Genomic DNA, 17,372 nt, shown 5'->3' with positions numbered 1-17,372 from the left:
CCCAAGAGACCCCCAGACACAAATTAGCCCTCTCAAAATACTTGCTCGAAGCCTATTCCCCAGGCTACTACTCAGGCCCAACTGTGAGCTATGGAGCCTTCAATGCTACTACTGGCATCTGCAGGGGCTATTAGGGAGGCAACTGATGGGTGGAGCGGGGCGGGGTGCTGGCTGGCAAGGCAAAGCAGGAAAGCAGATGAGAAGTAGCGAGAGAAGTCACAGGCGGGGTCACCTGTTTCTTCCTCCTGCTGGGGGGACCTCTCCCCATCACTCTCACTACAGCTCCTGCTCCTCGGCCGCTTCCGGGAGTGCCGCTCATCCTCGATGCTGGCAGGAGAGGCGGGAGAGCCCACTGCACCATGGTCCTCGCCATTCTCCAGCGCCTGATCTGGGCTCCTCTGCAGCTTAACCCCATTCTTGGCCTTCTTGAAGAGGACTGAGGTGCGGCGGCCCACACCACTGAGGGAGGCACTGGCAGGGGTATCGGGGGCCATGAGGGATAGTCTATTGATGCCATTGTCACTGAGCAGGTGTTGCAAGGGCTCGTTCCCTAGCTGCAGAGGTGATTTTTCCAAGAGCTCATCTTCTTCTACCTTTCTGGGCTTTAGGAATCGGCTTGGAGGTTTGCTATCATTGATGGGTTTCAGAGTGGGGGGGTCCGGAGGGGATTCTTGCTCAGACAAGGAAGGTGCAGGCCCAGTGGGCTCCAGGGTTGGTGGGGGAGGCAGTTTGGAGTCATCTGTTAGAGAAAAATAGAACCTGCTTGAACATTTTAGAAAAAGTCTGCCCCTACAAGCCAGATAATGACACACATTACCAAGAACCAAAAGCATGAGCATTATAAGGCTTGAGAAGCATCCCAGGTCTCAGGTCTGAAATGAAGAGAATGTAGGACTAAGTTTGATCAACACTAGTAGTTCTCAACCTTGGCTATGAATTAGGATCACCTAGCAAGTTTCTTAACCCATTTCCCATTTGCCCCGAGAATGCTCACCAGCAGCGCTCATGGCTGCAGCGTTTACCCTGGGATAACTCATGGATTACAGTCCTAACCTTACTCCCAAAATTTGCTCCCAAATTTTTTGCTTTTATTTTCGTATTGCTCTAGTATATCCACAGTCTTTGGAAACAAATGACATCATTCTATTTATAGCATTGTTTTAGTAGTGATATTTTTTCCATTTACAATGTACAGTAATTCTCAGTCGCTGAAAATGTCAAATCCTAGAAAATGTAGCATTCCTACACATGATGTTACCATCGTTCTTGAACAGTTGTTAGCGGAAGATTCATTTGATGAATCCGATTTATGTATACATTTTTGTTACATTAGGATTAGAGACAAGTTCTGTTTAGAAATAACTCCAAGAACAGTTTTTATATTTTATTTTCACATTGAAAACCTGTCAGATTTGTTTGTTTCAGCCTCGAAGAGCGTGTTTATGTAAAATTAAATTAATGCTGGCAGCGAGCTGTACTTTTTTTTCTAAATGAGAAATGGGTTAAAAATTTCACTGCTGAGGTCCTATCCCAGACCAAACCTATAAAGATGGGCTATCGTTTCTTTACGCTTACCAGGTGGGTCTGATGAAGTGAGGGTTAAAAACTATTGCTCTACACTCGAGAAAGTCGAAAGCCCCGTTTAGTCAACTAAGTCTCAGCTTCGCAGATTAGGGGTCTCTTTAGACTCTCTTTAGACTCAAGTGTTTTCCCACCTTTCAATGTATTTTGTTTCATTATCACCCAAGTGAAGCAAGTAGGATAAGCAGAAAGAAAAGGTTTATAAATATGGAAAACTGAGACAAAGTAAGTTAAATCTATGGTTTCCAAACATGTCTATTCACTTACCACCTTGATATTTTTCAAAATTGAGACTTCTACGATATATCCCAGACTTCCCTAATCTGAATCTCTGGGAGGCGAGCCCTGGGAATTTTGTTTTGAAACCCTCTAGGAGAAACTGTTGCACCACTGGATACAACTCTGTGCTGCCAAAGCCCAGGAGTGGGGATACCAGTGGCATGCTAGCCAAATGAGGACTTGGGAAGAATCACAATGGACATGAAGCCCTCTAATGCCAAATGTGATTTCTAAGCCATTCTCTGCCAACCTAAAATGGGCCATTGCTTGCAACTTGGCCCTCTAACCTCTGGAGATAACTCCCAACCTTTTGAACTACATGGATGGCAGGGCCTTCAAAGCCATAGGCTCAGATACAGTAAAGAAGACAATTCTGTCCCCAGTGAAGCAGGGAGAATGGAAAGCAGCTCAACTTTAAGGTCCCTGAGTCTCTGAGAATCACTTCTCTTGCCGTCTTTTGCAGTCTGGCCTTTTTGCTTAGGATGGGCCTGTAGACTCAACCAGCTGGGGTCAAAGCCATGAGGTAGCTTGAGGGCCCAGACCATGTTTAGGATCTTTCTTTTCTGTGCCCCCACACCACAACCGAAGCTGCTCTAAGAGCCTCTCTACATGATGGTATGAGGTGAGCTGATGTTTAACTGCTATGTGTAATAAGACTATGTCAGGTGCAAAACACTGAAATGCTTCTTTACTGGTTACTGAACAGCTGCTGGGCCCCAGCATCTGAAACTCTGTGAATCTTCCCACAATTTGGCAACTAAATATCTGCATCAGTGAACCTCAGGAGCCAACTCCAATACAACGGTCAATATCCACTCTGACTAATCAACTAAGTCTCTACCGATTGTTAAATGTTTTGAATATCATTCCTGGGTACAACTGTGAATTCCTCTGAAGGCTTCTGCTTGCCCATAAAGATCAGACCTACACTCAGGAAAGGATGATTCTACTATGGGATTTCGGTTTAACCCTTACTCCCTTACCCTGCTGCCCTGTACCCTGCCTGCCCATGACTATCTCTCACCTCTATCCTCATCGTCTTCTGGCTCCTCCTGTGGGGCCTGCTCCAGCACAGCAGCATCCTCCTGGGGCCCAGCTGGCAGCTCCCCGTTGGACACAGTCTTGTTCAGTGAGGGGGGCTGTGGTGGTGGCGGCTGTGCCAGCTTCTGCCGAAGAGCATTGATTTCCCGGCGCAGCAAGCGGACACGGCGGGTCCGGGCCCCACTTGACCGCATGGCACTCACTAGGTCCAGTTTCTCCAGCAGCTCCTTCAGCTGCACCTCTGGGGACAAATGGGCCCGGTTCTCTGGTATGAGGATGTTGTCCACTGCCAGGGAGAAGGGAGGACAGAAGGGGCTGAAGGACCTGCCCAGCTCAGGGCAAGGGGAAGGGCTGAATCCTTCGGATGCAAAATATTCTCCTGGAATGCCTGGGCCAGTGGCTTCTAAGCAGCATCACTGTGGGGCCTTGGCCCTGGCACCACTGCTGCCCAGAGGGCAGACACAGGGACAAGGTCAAAATTTAGGAAACATCTGCAGGAAGTAGTTCACAGTCATGATTATGGACTTCATGGAATAGGCATGAGGCAATCCCCCGGCCCGAGTGACTGTTTGGTTGTAAGCATCGAGAAGCAGAGAGCAAGGGTAGGCAGAGCATGGGGCTCAGAGGCAATTCCATTTTTGGTCCTCTATCTGCACTCTTCTGAATGAGCCAGACATACACCAGGATTGCACTTCCCCTGCCCCATGCTCCAATGCCACACAGAGGGGGTCCAGGGGAGAAAGACCTGATGAGACTTTAGCTTTTCAAATAGACAGCTACTACCTGATTCCCCTTTCCTATCATTCAATAAGTGCTCAGTGAATTAAACGTAAATCCTTGAAACTATTCTGGCCACAAGCAGATATATTCCAGCCTGTGTCTACCCTCAGCTTTGCTTCTATAGCCCCAAGGCCCATCCTGATCCTTGGCTCTCTGGGTTCTGTCCCTGTGCCTCAGCCTGGCCCCTCTCCTCCCCACCCATCCAGGCTTCTCACCGTCTTCCCAGGAAAAGCGGTAAAAGTCCTCCAATTTGGGTGACTCAGGCAGGTGGGTGCCCCTCTCGGGGTCATAGCCAATGTTCTCTGCCTGCCGCCGGGCATGCCGCAGGATGGCCCCTCCCAGGTCCCGTAGGCGGACAGCTGCTCGGTGGAAAATTGTGTCTTTAGCATTATACTTCATGCAGTTGGTAACTATAAGGTTAAAGTCCTCCTCAAACTCCTCCAAGGTGCGGTACAGATGGGACTCCAGCTTCTGCCTCATAGTAGAAAAATCCATTGGCTTGGATATGAATTCCAGGTAATCTGGAACCTAAACATATAAAACCTGTACAATTACAACAACCATTTACTAGCCAAACAGGCATACCCGTCACCGACACTGTTGCCTCCCTGTTTTCTGATTTGGCCATGCCAGGCTCACTTAGAGCCCCAGGGTCCTGGCCCACCCTAACCTGCTGACCCCTCACCATGGGCAAGTCTACTAGGCTTGTCAGACATCCCCAGGTTTTGTACATCCTGTGGCCCAATCTCCTCCGGGCCTACTCAGACCCTGTTTCCAGTTCAAGAGGGGCTCACTACTTAGGAAGTGCCTAGGGGAGAGACTTGCCTCACTCAGGTTGACGGGTTCAGCAAAGATATGTGCAGGATCCTTCTCCTGCAGCAAGTCCAGTGTGGTCCTCAACAGAACATTGAATGGCATCAGCTCCAGCTCCATAGCAGCCTGCTGGACCTTGATCTGTGGGTTAGATGGGGAGAGATAAGGACACCCCCCAACTCCTGCAAAGAGGCACTGAATTTTTTCTTGGTAAACTTGACTTTTACCAATCATGCATAATATATTTTCATAGGATGTTAAGCTGACCAGTTTATGAGGAGCTACCACCCAACCCACAGCCTAGAAATAATAACAACTGCCATTATGTGGATGTTTCCTATGTATCAAGCATCATACCAAAACTTAGAGCAATAATAATTATATAGGTGACCCTTGTACAACGTGGGTTTGAATTGAGCGGGTCTGCTTATTGCAAATTTTCCCCCAAAATACTGTAAATGTATTTTCTCTTATGATTTTAATAACATTTTTTCTCTAGCTTACATTACTGTAAGAATACAGTATATAATACATATAACAGAAAATATATATTAATATATATATTAATCAACTATTTATGTTATCGGTAAGGCTTCTGGTCAAACAGTAAGCTATCAGTAGTTAAGTTTTGGGGGAGTCAAAAGTTACATGCAGATTTTAAACAGTGCAGGGGGTAGGCACCCAAATTCATGAATTTTTCAAGGGTCAACTGTAATAACATTTAACACATTTATAGTTCTTACTAAATGCCAAGTAATATTCTAAGCATTTTATGTAATATAAGTGAGTACATGAGGTAGGTACAGATGAGATATTTTACAAAAAGGAAACTGAGACAAAGAGAGACTAAGTAACTGACTAGCCCAAGATCACACAGCTAATAAGGGGCAGAGCTGGGACTCAGTCTCAGATGGTCTGGTTCCAGTGGGTGCTCTTCACAGATATGCCACACTGCCTCTCTATTTATAGTACCTCAGTTAATCACAATAACCCTGAAGGAGAAACTTACTATCCTCATTTTTCAAATAAGGAATCTGAGGTTTGGGAAGAGTATGATGAGTTGTCGTTAGCCCAAGGTCACCCCATTGGAAAAGAACAGAGACAAGATTTGAACACAGGTCTGACAGTCCAAGGAGCACACTCATGATATAAAATGTTCCTTGGGCTAGAATTCCCATCTAATGTGCTGAGATATTGATCCTGTTTTCCCCCGGGGTGTCTGGTTTGGCTGGAGCAACCAGGGCTTCCAGGCTCACCCCCTCAGGCAGCAAGCAGCAGCATGTATTAATAGTAAGGACTGCTTCCTTTTCTCTTTCATTTCTCTGAACTAGAGGCAGGAAGTAAAGCCCAGCTGTGGAACCAGGCCTGGCATGGCACAGACAGTTTGCATCCACAGAGAAGGTCCTGAGATGTCCTCCATGGCCACCTATGCTAAGTATGGCAAGAGCTGCCCACTCTCATTGGTGGAAACTCAGGCTACAGGCCTACAAGAGAAGGGATCATGGTGGGGCTGAACAGTGAAGCAGGAGTTTGGAGAAAGACAGAAAGGAACATCTTCAACCCAGGCCTCTGAAGCATGCTTGTGACAGCTGCTGTTCCTGAACCAGAGAGAACAGTTTTGGCTCATCATCCATTCAATTAATAGTATTTGCTCTCTGCCACGTGTAGAGCACTTAAAGTAAACACTTCAGGGAAACAAAGAGTATCAATAGCAATAATGATGATAGCAGCTGACTTTATAACCCCTATATGCCAAGCGCTGTTCTATGTTCTTTATATATACAAATCATCTAATCCTCACAAACAACCTTATAAGGTAGGTTCTATTATTACTCCCATTTTATAATTGAGGAAACTGAGGTATAAGGAGATTAAGCAACTTACTCAATGTCACACAAGTAGTTAAGCAGCAGAGCCAGGATTCAAACCCAGGCAGTCTGGTGTCACAGTTCATATTACTAACCTCTATGCTACGCTACCTATCTCAATAGTCTCCATGCTCAGAGGCCTAGAATTTCCTTTAGAGGTTGAAAAATTTAAATGATTCGGGACCATAAGTGTTTAAGGGCCAACTGAGAACTCTTAGAAGACCCCAGGCCAGAGGTGATGCCCATCAGAAGCTTCTGAAAATACTCAAGGCCTGGCTCCCCCTAAAAGTCCCTGGGTCAGAAACTCCAGAGATGGCTCAGGCATATGTTAGCAAGCTTATGCTTGAAGCCACCAGAAGCCAAACCCCAGTTATAACACAGTAGCAACACATCCAGTGCAGAGTACGCAGGCCTTGGAGCTCATAGTGCTGGGCAGGAAAGGAAAAAAGTTGACACTAGGCAGAGGCTCCAGGTCTCCTGATAACATACTGACAGAAGGAGAAAAAGTTCTTGAACAAGAGCCCTAAGGCTCAGAGCTTCTCCTCACCTGCTCCCGCTTCAGCTTCTCTCTTTTCCGAATCAGTTCAATAAGCAATCGCGCCCGTTCCAAGTCATGCCGGAGCTTCTGCCAGTATTTCAGTTCTTCCTTCACTGCACTTGTTTTTTCGTCCTGCTCTCGCTGCAGGAGGGAAGGGAAAGAAAAGAGCTAGGTGCCCCAAATCCTCTCCCTGTTCAAGCTTCATTGGCCCTTGGCAAGGAAGAGCCCCAACCCCTTCCTTGAGCCACAGTCCCTGAGAGCCCTTCCACCCCTCTCTACCGCACCTTCCTCCTGTGCTTCCCTGACCTTGTAGCAATGTTTCTCCACTGCTGCACAATAACCGCTGCTGCTTCACCGTACCCTTGGGGAAACTAGAACAGCTATGCCCCTCAGGGCTAGAAAGAATTTCCAAAGGAAACTAACAGACACCTTGAGGTAAAAGGACTTTCACCCTAGAGCTTCGACTTGGCTAGAAAACAAAGTATTCTTACTATGAGCTAGCTTGTACTGACTGACCTGAACATATTTTAAAACACAACCACTACCATCTAAAATATGACTCCAGTCCTAGAAGAGGTTATAGTGTGGTTGGGGGAAGGAAGAGGCTCAGACTTGGATACACAAGGGCGTAGTAGCATAAAGATAACAAAAACTAATCAGATAGACTAAATATAAAATGCTGAGAGAGGATAGAAAATGGAGAGGATCTGAGTGGGCTGGGTAAGGTGAGGAAAGGCTTCCTGGGTGAGGCAATCTTACTAGGTTTTTCACATGTAGTGGTGGACATAGATGACTAAAGCAATAAGGCTGGCTTCTTTTGGAACCAAAGGGACCAGAGAACAGAAGTGTAGAGGCAGAATTAGTGATTCTTTGCTTGGTGAGAAAAATGGGCTGGCCAGAGCAGAGAGGCTGAAGAACCACAAAAGCCAAGGAAGACCCAGGATCCAGCTGACAAGAAGCCTCAAATGCCAGGAAAAAGAGCCTAGACATGGCCTGCCTAGAGAGAGGGAATATACTCTGGAAAAGGAAGTGACAGAATGGAAAATGGTATTATCAGTTATAGAGTAAAATAAGAGTTACAGGCTAGTGACAACCTAGAAAGCTATTGTTGAAATTAAGAAGACATGGGTGAACAGGGTAGCTGGAGAATGGAAACAAAAGGCCATATTCTGATAAATCTCTCCAAAGTGTTCAGGGGATAATTAACTATGGCTTGGTATGGAGGGAAGAGGCAAAAGTAACTCTAAGGTAGGGAACATATGAGGCTAGGAGGGAGAAGGTTTCATGACAACAATGGGGAAGTGTGTTTACTGAGAAGAAGGAAAATAAACTTAGAGCTACTGTCACATTATTTAAAACTATGAGAGTGAACAACTACTCTAGGCAAACAGGCAAGCAACAGAGCCCCTGGGAATGTTATCATTAAGGAATAAGAAGTGGGATGGGACAGGGTGCAGTTTGTGGGGGTGTAGGAGGAAGAAAATGGTGTCACAGAGAAGCTCTAGGACAATGTGATCATGGTATCAAATGTAGCTCGATAAAGTGAGAATCTGAGGAAAGACTTGCTGGACTGGGAGGCGGTTGCTGATGTTGGAGGGGAGCCTTCAGGGGAGCATGTGGGCCATTTTGAGGAGGGACCAGATACAGATGTGCACTTTAAGACTTTAGTTACAAAAGATAAAAGTGAAATCATTCAGAACACAGAGGGCACCATAGTCATGTGAAGGTTTGCTTCATCTCTTGAGTAGCAGTGTGAGAATACTTACAGGCAGAAATAAGGGAGAAAGTAAAGAGGGAGAGGGTACTAAAGATGACTTAAAAAGTCTCTCAGGAGGCCTCTACCTTCTCAGAAAACACTAAATATGTAGCAACTCCAGTTGCTAGTGGCTAAAAGACACCACAACTGTGCAGGCAGTGCTCTCCAACTTAGATGGTAAATTGTATATTTTCTATGAAACATTTTTTTGGCAGATGGCAGTATAGTGTCTTGAGGAAAGTGTGCCTTTTCCTAATTCATACAATGTGGCTGCCTGGCTCTCATTCAGCCTACTTCTTCCTTTCTGCCACATCTAAAGGATTTTCCCCACATATACAGAAAGTTGGGATTGCTCTCCACTCTCCCCTAGAATTTGCTCCAAAGTCAAGCCTTTCCATCCAGGAGATGCTGTCTGATCTAAAGAGTTCTGTAGTGCTGTAGGTTGTTCCTGGGATAGATCACCTACACACAAAAGCTCGACAAGGGTTCGGGAGGAATGCCCCAACCATCACTCCTTCTCCTCCACTCTCCACCTCCTTTACTCCACCACTTTCAAATCACCATTTCACCTACCTGCTCAGCATTTCTTTGGGACTGCAGGTGGGAGTGCAGGCGCCTGATGAGGGGGACACCATTCCGTGCCTGCCGTTTCAACAGCCAGTAGTTGTGAAGCCGCTGCATGAACTGGTTTTTCCTCTGAAAGGAGAGACCACTACAGATCTTGTTCAACCTTGAGTAGAGGCACAGGGAAGTGAAAGACAGGGTCAGTAGGCAGCCCAGATTATAGCCTCCTATTCAGACCCAGGTTCACTTCGGAACCTTACAAAGGAAGACAGAATAAAGTAGCCAAATGCCTCACCTCAGAGGAATGCTTGAAAAAGACAGCAAAGTTAAGCAGCTTCAGCATATTTCACTTGACTTTCTACCTCCTGCACTGCAGTCCCAATTTTCCACAAGTACCCTCTCCCAGAAACTCTGTTTCCTGTGGTCCTGGACTCCTGAGAAACAGGACTGTGACCCAACACCCCCAGCCTTATTCTGATAAAGGGAGCAAAAGAGAACAGGAACTTGAGTAAACTATGGGCAATGTGGTCACTATTTTCTGTGGCTGAGGCTCCCACCAGACCAGGGAGTAGTCGATAGCCAAGATAGAAGGAAAACTAGTAGGAGCAGTACAGGCTTCTGAGCTCAACTCCTTGGGTTTATCTGACTTCATATTTTTCATTAAAAACCTCAGTAGCCTAAAAATGTCCAATTTTGAACCAAATTTTAAAAAAATGAATATAAATGCATAAGAAGATAAAGAATCTGAAAATTTAGCTGGCTAACCTACCCCAAAAGAGAAGTTTTAAGGTCAGGTTTTAAGCCAGTGATATGTGGGAGAAAGAGATAGCAAAAGAGTTAATAAAAGCCTACAATCTCTGTCCTTATGTCCATACCGTAACGTAGGTACCATTATTCCCATGTTACAGAAGATGGAAAGGCAGTTTAGGAACAGAGGCTGAAGAAATAGTCAAGGTCACTACTGCAGCTAATAAGATGATAAAGTTGGGTGGGATTTGAATCCACAATCTCTCTGCTATACCATGCTGTGTTCCATAATTGGTTATCCACCAGGTAATCAACGCCTCAGTGCTCCTGTGGTATTTCCAGTGCTTTTCATCTCACTCCACTGAAAGGACAATAAGCATGGCTAAACAAGAAGGTAGAACCTAAGAAGGACGGGCATCTTGGACTGGTCATTGCTCACCTTGGCCTTGTGTCTTTCTATGGTCAGACTTTCCTGCCCCAAAGCCAAGCTTACAAAATCAAGGCCTAGGCCTTTCCCCAAAGGACAGATGCCCCCACCAACGCCCATGCCAAGCACACCTGCCCAAATGCAGGCAGCCCCCTCCCTCTACAACCTCTTGGCCATGGAAGGTCCCAATAGCATTTGTGCAGGTATGAAAAAGAATAACAAAATAGCAGCAGCAGCAGCCACCATTTATTGAGCGCTTACTATTTGCCAGGCACTATGCTAAGTGCTTTATTTGTATTATTTATTTCTCACAACAACCATATGACAGTAGATTCATTTACAAATAAATATACTAAGGCTTAAAGAAGTTAAGTAACTTGTCAAAGGTCACATAGGTAGTTAATGATAGAAGCAGGATCAAATGCACATCTGTCTGGTTCTAAGCCAGCATGCCATGCTGGCCCTTTCAAGAGACTCAAGAGCAGACAGGACAAAAGTCAAGCCCAGCACAAAACCACCCTACAGATAGGGGCTAAGCATTCAACCACTCACCTCAGATAAGAGAGTAACCTAGAACAGCTGTGACTAAAAGATACACTTCCAGTTGACTGAATTCTAACTCAAGCCATGGTTTGCAACAAGAGCCTCATCCTCCTGACCTTCTCCACTCTTGCATTTTCTTCCTAGACTGACAAGTCTGGTTGCATGTTCCCCTCATAGAACTCATTCCCCACTACCCTCTAGTACTCCTTTCTCCCAATCCTTCTCATCAAGAGAGACAAACAGCAGGTACAGAACCTAGAGGCAACATGAACTCCAGCTTGGGGTCTAGAATCTGCCACTTTTCCACCTGGTTCCAGCCCTTAGAATAGGACTTGGCATATAGTAAGTGCTCAATAAATATCTCATTGAATGAATAAAGGAATGAACAACTTTACCTCCTGTGGCCGCGGTTTCTTCATCTGGGGGTGTGGGAGAAGGTGCAAGGACTACATTAGATGAATATTAGATGAATAATCTCCAAGATTCCTTCCTACTCTTTATTAATGAGCATCACTTTTGAGATGAGCGCCCACTGGAAAATCTTCCATCTCTTGCTTTTCTGCCAACCTCCCATTCCTCCAACAGCTCCGGCTACCTCTCTGATGGTTTACAAGGTACACTGGCCTCCCTACACACTCAGTAGGGGTCAAGGTGGCTTAGTTACACAGCTAAAGTGAGCGATCCTCATTCTCCTAAATCTAAAAGCTTCTCAAGAGGAGGACTAGCATGTGCCCCTAACACCACCACCCCCTCACACGCTGTCCCCATCATTCCCAAGACCAAGCTTTCTGAACAGCAGAAACCTTTAATTGAGAAACAATTGTTCTCAATTAGAAGTAGTTATATTACTGTAGGGGTTTTTGGAAACCTATGTGGGGACTGTTTGAGGTTGTGACAAAAACCAGGCAATAAGGGAGTGGATGCAACTGGCACAAAGACCAGAGATGCTAAACATATAGAAATGCATGGGATAGTCCTAATAATGAAAAATTATCTTGTCCAAAATGCCATCTGTACCCCTGTTGATAAATACTGCCTTAGACATCATCTCCTGAGTTTATAAGCAATTTGAAATGTTTGTCTCACCTCGAACCAAAGGAAATACATTGTTCTGAAGACACAATCAAAATCACAAATCAGGCTAGGCAAGCCCAGGGTCCAAAGGAGAAATTTGAGGGCACAGAAGAGAACAGATGTTCACCAACAGTGCTTGGGGAAGGAGGCCTGGCTCAGGGCCAACACCAGCCCAAGAAGAAACCATGAGTCCCTAGGGAGCCCTCCTGGGCAGGCTCACCTGTAAGAGGGTATCTGAGTGACAGTGACCAAGGGGACAGTGGAGGGTGTGTCTCGACCCACTTCCTCTGGCTCCTTCTTGATCTTCTGCTTCAAAGTCATCTTGTTCTTCTTGGGCACTCCCTTGAGGGGGCTGCCTACTCCGCCTTGGCCTTCATCTTCCTCCTCCTCTTCCACCTCTTCCTTCTCTTCCTCCTCCCCACATCCCTCTTTTAGCCTTTCCTCATCCCCAGCCTCACTGAGGCTTCTGGGGGAGTCACCCTTCCTCCTAGCAGTGGCAGCCCCTGGCGGTGAGTGGGCCTCACAGTAGGCAGTCTTGCGCACTGTGAAGATGGTTCCATTGAGGCTGGTCTCACGCATGGGTTCAATCTTCATAAAGAGCCCAGCCCGCTGTGCACACGTCACATGGAAGGCTGTGTAGCAGTTTACCTTATGGCACTGGATGGCTGCACCCAGCCCCTTCTGCTTGCATATATAGCAGGTTAGTTTCCAGCGGGCAGGTGGGATGTTATCAATGCCCTCGATGGGCTCCAGGAACACGGTGTTAGCAAAGCAGACTTCAGGGATCCAGATAGCACACACCACATGGGCCCAGTGCCCATCACTGGTCTGTTTGAAGGCGCCACCTTTATTGGGGCAGAGGATGCAATCCACAGGCCGGGAGGGAGACTGCAGGCAGCAGCGGCAGAGCCACTGACCCTCAGGGATGTAGGGGACACCATAGCATTCCTGGTGTACAGCCAAGTTGCAAATGTCACAGAAGAGAATGACATTGCTATTGTGGCATTCATCATCCAGGCACACACAGCAGAAGGCATCTTCATCAATGAGTGACTGTTGGGCCCCACTACTGCGACTCTCCAAGTATGACTCCTTCTCAAGCCGGTCTACCAGCAGCTCAAAAGTGTCTGGTGACACCAAACTGTGTCCATCTACTCGTCGCTTCTCATTCACCATGTCCAGCCAGGCAAGGTCCTCCTCATCCATGTCATACTCTACCTCTGCATCCAGGTCTTCAGGCGGCTTCTCGATGTAGCGGTAGTAGGCAGCAGGCAGCGGAGGTGCTTCTGGTTGACTGCCTGAGTCTATTATGCGGAAGCTGGGCTGCGGGAGGTGGAAAGAAGTGCCAGATGCATGCTTGGAGCAAGACTCCTTCTTTTTGCCCTTGGATGAGGGTTTTTTGGACTTGCCTGGGAACTGAGGCTGTTCACTGTTTTCCTTGTTACTATTGCATTCAGTGATATCCTGGGCAGTCAGCTCATCCTCCGTGATGATCTTGAGTGGGTCATAGATGCTGATTCGATGCAGACGTCCATCAATGTCCACCTCAACAATCCGTTGGGCCTGGGCATATGTCAGGGTTTCTCGGGTAGGTGAGCACTTGAGACTATAGGGGGATGGGGAACGCCGGCCCTCGGCATTCTGCCGTGACTTCCGGCGAGGCTTCCGCATGGCACCTGGCAAACGAGTGGACGAGCCTAAAGAGAGACCAGGAGACCATGAGCACTCATTCACCCTTCCATCTGATCAAGCAGCTACCGACAAGACTGGCTGTTCCCTCTGTCTGAGCATCCTGTCCCTCACATGTCCACATGGCTTGCTCCTTCAAGTCTTCCCACAAATATCACTTCTCATTGAGACCTTTCTTGACCACTCTATCTAAAATTGCAAATCCCTTTCTCTCACCAGCAATCTTTCATCTTGCTTTATTTTTCACTATAACACTCACCATCTTTTACTATGCTAATTTACCTATTTATCACGTAAGTTTGCTTCCTTCCACTAGAATAGAAGCTCCATGAGGGGAAGGATTTTTGCCTATCTTGTTCACTGCTATATACCCAGCACCTGGAATGGTGCCTGGCCCCTAAGTAACTACTCAGTAAATATTACTTGAATGAAAGGAGAGATCAAACATGATCCCCACCTTCTAGGAGTTCTGTTTGAATGAAGGAACAGAAAAGCCAACAAAGCATTATAATGCAACACGGGGAGTGATCTAATATTTTAATGATGTGCATAAGGCTTTGGGACTATGGTGAAAAGGAGAGGGTCATCAAGGCTTCAGAAAAGGGCAGCGTCCACTTTCAAGCTTTGGACATGAACAGTAACCCCATCTGAGGATCAAAAATTCACAAGTCTACAGCTCTCCTACCATGACCAGAAACCCTGACTATGCATGGGGAGAAGGTGTGATGGCACAGGAAATGTCTATCTCATGCAGTCTAAGGATTTCAAACTACAGTATTCAGGGTTTTCTTTGCAAAAGGCAGCATTCAGGATGTACTGGCTAGTACATCTCTAAGCAGAAGCTCTGGAAGCAGCCCCAAGTGGCACTGAAGTTTTAAGTGACCTATCTGGGACCCTCATTAGACCTAAGGCCAAGGTGACTGGGGCAATAGCTGAGGTAAACTCTCAATACATTGTTACCTCAAAAGTCCTTCTCTCCCCAAATACTTACTACACCTAGTCCACCCTCGTGCAGCATAGAGAAAGCCCTAAAGTTTCCCACATCATTCTCTACATGGAGGGAACTATGACAAGCTCAAAGGACCTGTGGTAGGCAGTTACTGAGGCCATGACAACCAGGAAAGAACTTTGGGGATACAGTGCCCTGAGGTGTGGGCAGAGACTTGAAAGGGAATGAACAAGGAAAGGAATTCAAGAAGAAAAATAGTTTTGTCATCTTGGTTACAGGATCTTTATCCATAAAGTGGTTATGGTAATGATTAGCATATTTTTACAAATACAAAGCCCTTTTATTTTTAATATTTCTCAAAACTAGTTTGGGAGGCAGAATAGATATTATCATCTCCATTTTACAGATGAAGAAACAAAAGCTCAGAAAGTTGTCACTCAACCCCCTAACTAGTAAAAGCTGCAATTTAAACCCAGATCTCCTGACCTGCACAACTCATCTCACTAGGAGGTAAGAAAACCACAGAGATACCATTGTCTCATACAAAAAGAGGCTCTAAGACAATCTAGGTTCTACTTTTGGCCCTGTATGATCTGAAGAAAGTCATTTAATCTCTGTGCCTCCATACTCCATCAGTAAAATGAAATCAATGAAATCTACCTCTTAAGGTAGACCCTGCTTGCTGAGACCCTGCTCTTAAGGGTTGCTATTTGTTAAGGTATAATTAACATCCTTATTTTAAAGGCCGTCCAATCCCAAAGTGTGACTGAAACAAACGAAAAACAACGTGGCTGAGGAGCAGTGCCAGGGAAGCAGCCACCCATTTGAAGCCAAGGAAACAGAATCATCCCAGCAATTCTGTCCAGGTTCCAGAGGCCCTTGAACCACTACTTGCCCTACAGATGCCAACTCCCTGGGGGTAGCCTGGGCCAAAAGACCTGCTTTGTGGCCCCAACCCCTCAAGGGCACAGAGACCCTTGCAGAGGTGTGAAAATCTACCTCAATAATAACTTGACACAGTTTAGAGAGGCTATGGCCCCCGCCCTTGTTAAAGCCACTCTAAATCATTCCTGTTACTCCCCAGCAGCTCGTGTCTCTCTCCAACGAACAGCAAATATCTAGGGAGACCACTTCTGTCCTACCCAAGCCTCCAGACTCTGGGGGGCAAACTCTAAAAGGAAAGGGCTGCTGCTGAGGAAAATGAAATGACTTTCGCCCACAAGGAGCTTACAGTTTTTTGGCGGGAGTTTCTCATCCCCCACAGCCCTTCCCACATACACACCTCCAAATATTTCTAACACCCGCAGAGGTCTTCTCGTTATTCGCTGATACCCTGCTCATCCACCCCTCAGGTTCCAAAAGAACGAGTTTCTATAATTAGACGGTACCCCCTGTACCCCGCGAGATACTCATGAGACGTGGACCCCAGACAAAGCTCCTGCCACTTTAAAGGGACACCTCTTCCAGAAGAATCCCGACCCTTCGGAGGAGAAAGGAGGGAATTACACCTCCTTCCCAAAGGGGAGGGGGCGAGCGCGCCAGAGACAGACTGAGGCGAAGTCCGACCCTCAGACGGAGAAAGCTAGCGCCAGCAAGCGAGCGGGCAGAGCCGAGTGCCCATTGGCCACCTCATCTGTCCATCAGGGGAAACCGGGGGGGAAAGGGCCGCTCAGGGGGTGGAACTCGCCTCAAGCCTGGCCAATTGGAGAGCGCGGCGGGGGCGGGGCTCGGCGGCTCGGCTTCCAGGGCCGGGGGGAAACAAGATGGCGGCTGCGGGAGGGGGTCCTCGCTTTTCAGCTCCCCCCCTCACCCGCCTTCTTCCCTGCCGCCGCCGCCGTCACTCCAGGAGAGGGCTTTCGAACCATTCCCGCCCTGCTCGGGAAGATCCCCTTGCCTTCCCAACCCGCGCAGTCCCTGTTCCCCGCAGGCCCCGCTGCCCCCGCCCCTGCTCTGTCCAGCCCCGCTGGCGCCCCCATTACCTCAGCGGCCGGCCCGGCCCCACCGTTCGGGGCCCCTGGGCGCGGACGGGCCGACCGTCGAGCAGGTCGGCGCGCCCCGGGAAGCGGAACGTGGCTTCTCCCGCGCTGGCGTCCGCGGCCACAGCCGTGCCCCCTTCTGGCCCGTGCTGGGGCCCCGGCCCGGCCGCCGCCACCGCCACCGCTCCCGGGGGAGGAGGGGGAATGGAGCCGCCACCGCCGCCGCCGCTGCCGCCACGGAGCCCGGCCGAGGGGAGGAGGGATCAGCCCCCAGGCAGGATCCGCCCCTCCGGCCTCCCCCCGCCACCTCCACCCCTTCCCTCGCTCTCTCCTTGGCTCCGCGGGCTCTCCTGCTGAACGGGAGCGAGAGCGCGAAAGGGGGGAAACGGGGAAAAATCCCCCCGCCCGTGTCGGACGCGGCAGCGGCCGGGGTGGCGCAGAGGATCGCGGAGCCGCCGCCGCCACGGGGCACCGTCCCCGGTTCGGCCTCACGGTGGCGGTGCGGACGCGGCGGGGGCGCGGAGCAGAGACGGGTCTGCGCCCGCTGCGGTCCCGACTCTCCCCGGGGCGAGCCCGACAAGACAGCCGGGGACGTTCGGGTCTAGTTGGGAAAGACGGGAGTCCCTATTCTTGAGAGTGTTCAGTCGTCCCCTTCCCCTATGCCTGCAGGGGAAGGCGGCTAAGGTTTTGGGCAACAAACCCCTTCCCGGAGCTAAAGGGTCCCTTTAACGGTTAAGCCAGGGCAGT

At 48.2% G+C, this 17,372-nt stretch overlaps 1 protein-coding gene across 3 annotated transcripts in view; it reads right to left on the bottom strand.

The window, feature by feature from the left end:
• The window catches only part of BRPF3 (bromodomain and PHD finger containing 3), a 33,816-nt gene extending 16,958 nt beyond the window's left edge, over positions 1-16,858 (bottom strand). Inside the window, exons 1-8 of one of the 3 annotated variants that reach the window (XM_016152612.2) lie at positions 16,629-16,858; positions 12,232-13,708; positions 9,230-9,386; positions 6,910-7,041; positions 4,507-4,635; positions 3,897-4,209; positions 2,885-3,187; positions 233-739 (exon numbers count right to left, since the gene is read on the bottom strand). In XM_016152612.2, the coding sequence (XP_016008098.2) occupies positions 233-739; positions 2,885-3,187; positions 3,897-4,209; positions 4,507-4,635; positions 6,910-7,041; positions 9,230-9,386; positions 12,232-13,682 (2,992 nt within the window). In that variant the 5' untranslated portion in view covers positions 13,683-13,708; positions 16,629-16,858. Of the gene's footprint in view, positions 1-232; positions 740-2,884; positions 3,188-3,896; positions 4,210-4,506; positions 4,636-6,909; positions 7,042-9,229; positions 9,387-12,231; positions 13,709-15,931; positions 16,563-16,628 lie in introns of those variants that run through there. The other 2 variants (XM_016152614.2, XM_016152613.2) reach the window with 2 other exon arrangements.
• Between the last annotated feature and the right edge of the window lie 514 nt (positions 16,859-17,372).

This window comes from Rousettus aegyptiacus, unplaced genomic scaffold (genome assembly GCF_014176215.1).
Source record: "Rousettus aegyptiacus isolate mRouAeg1 unplaced genomic scaffold, mRouAeg1.p scaffold_m13_p_1, whole genome shotgun sequence".
Lineage (NCBI taxonomy): Eukaryota > Metazoa > Chordata > Mammalia > Chiroptera > Pteropodidae > Rousettus > Rousettus aegyptiacus.
The sequence above is the reverse complement of the archived record's forward strand: the minus strand, read 5'-3'. Positions and strand labels throughout refer to the sequence as shown.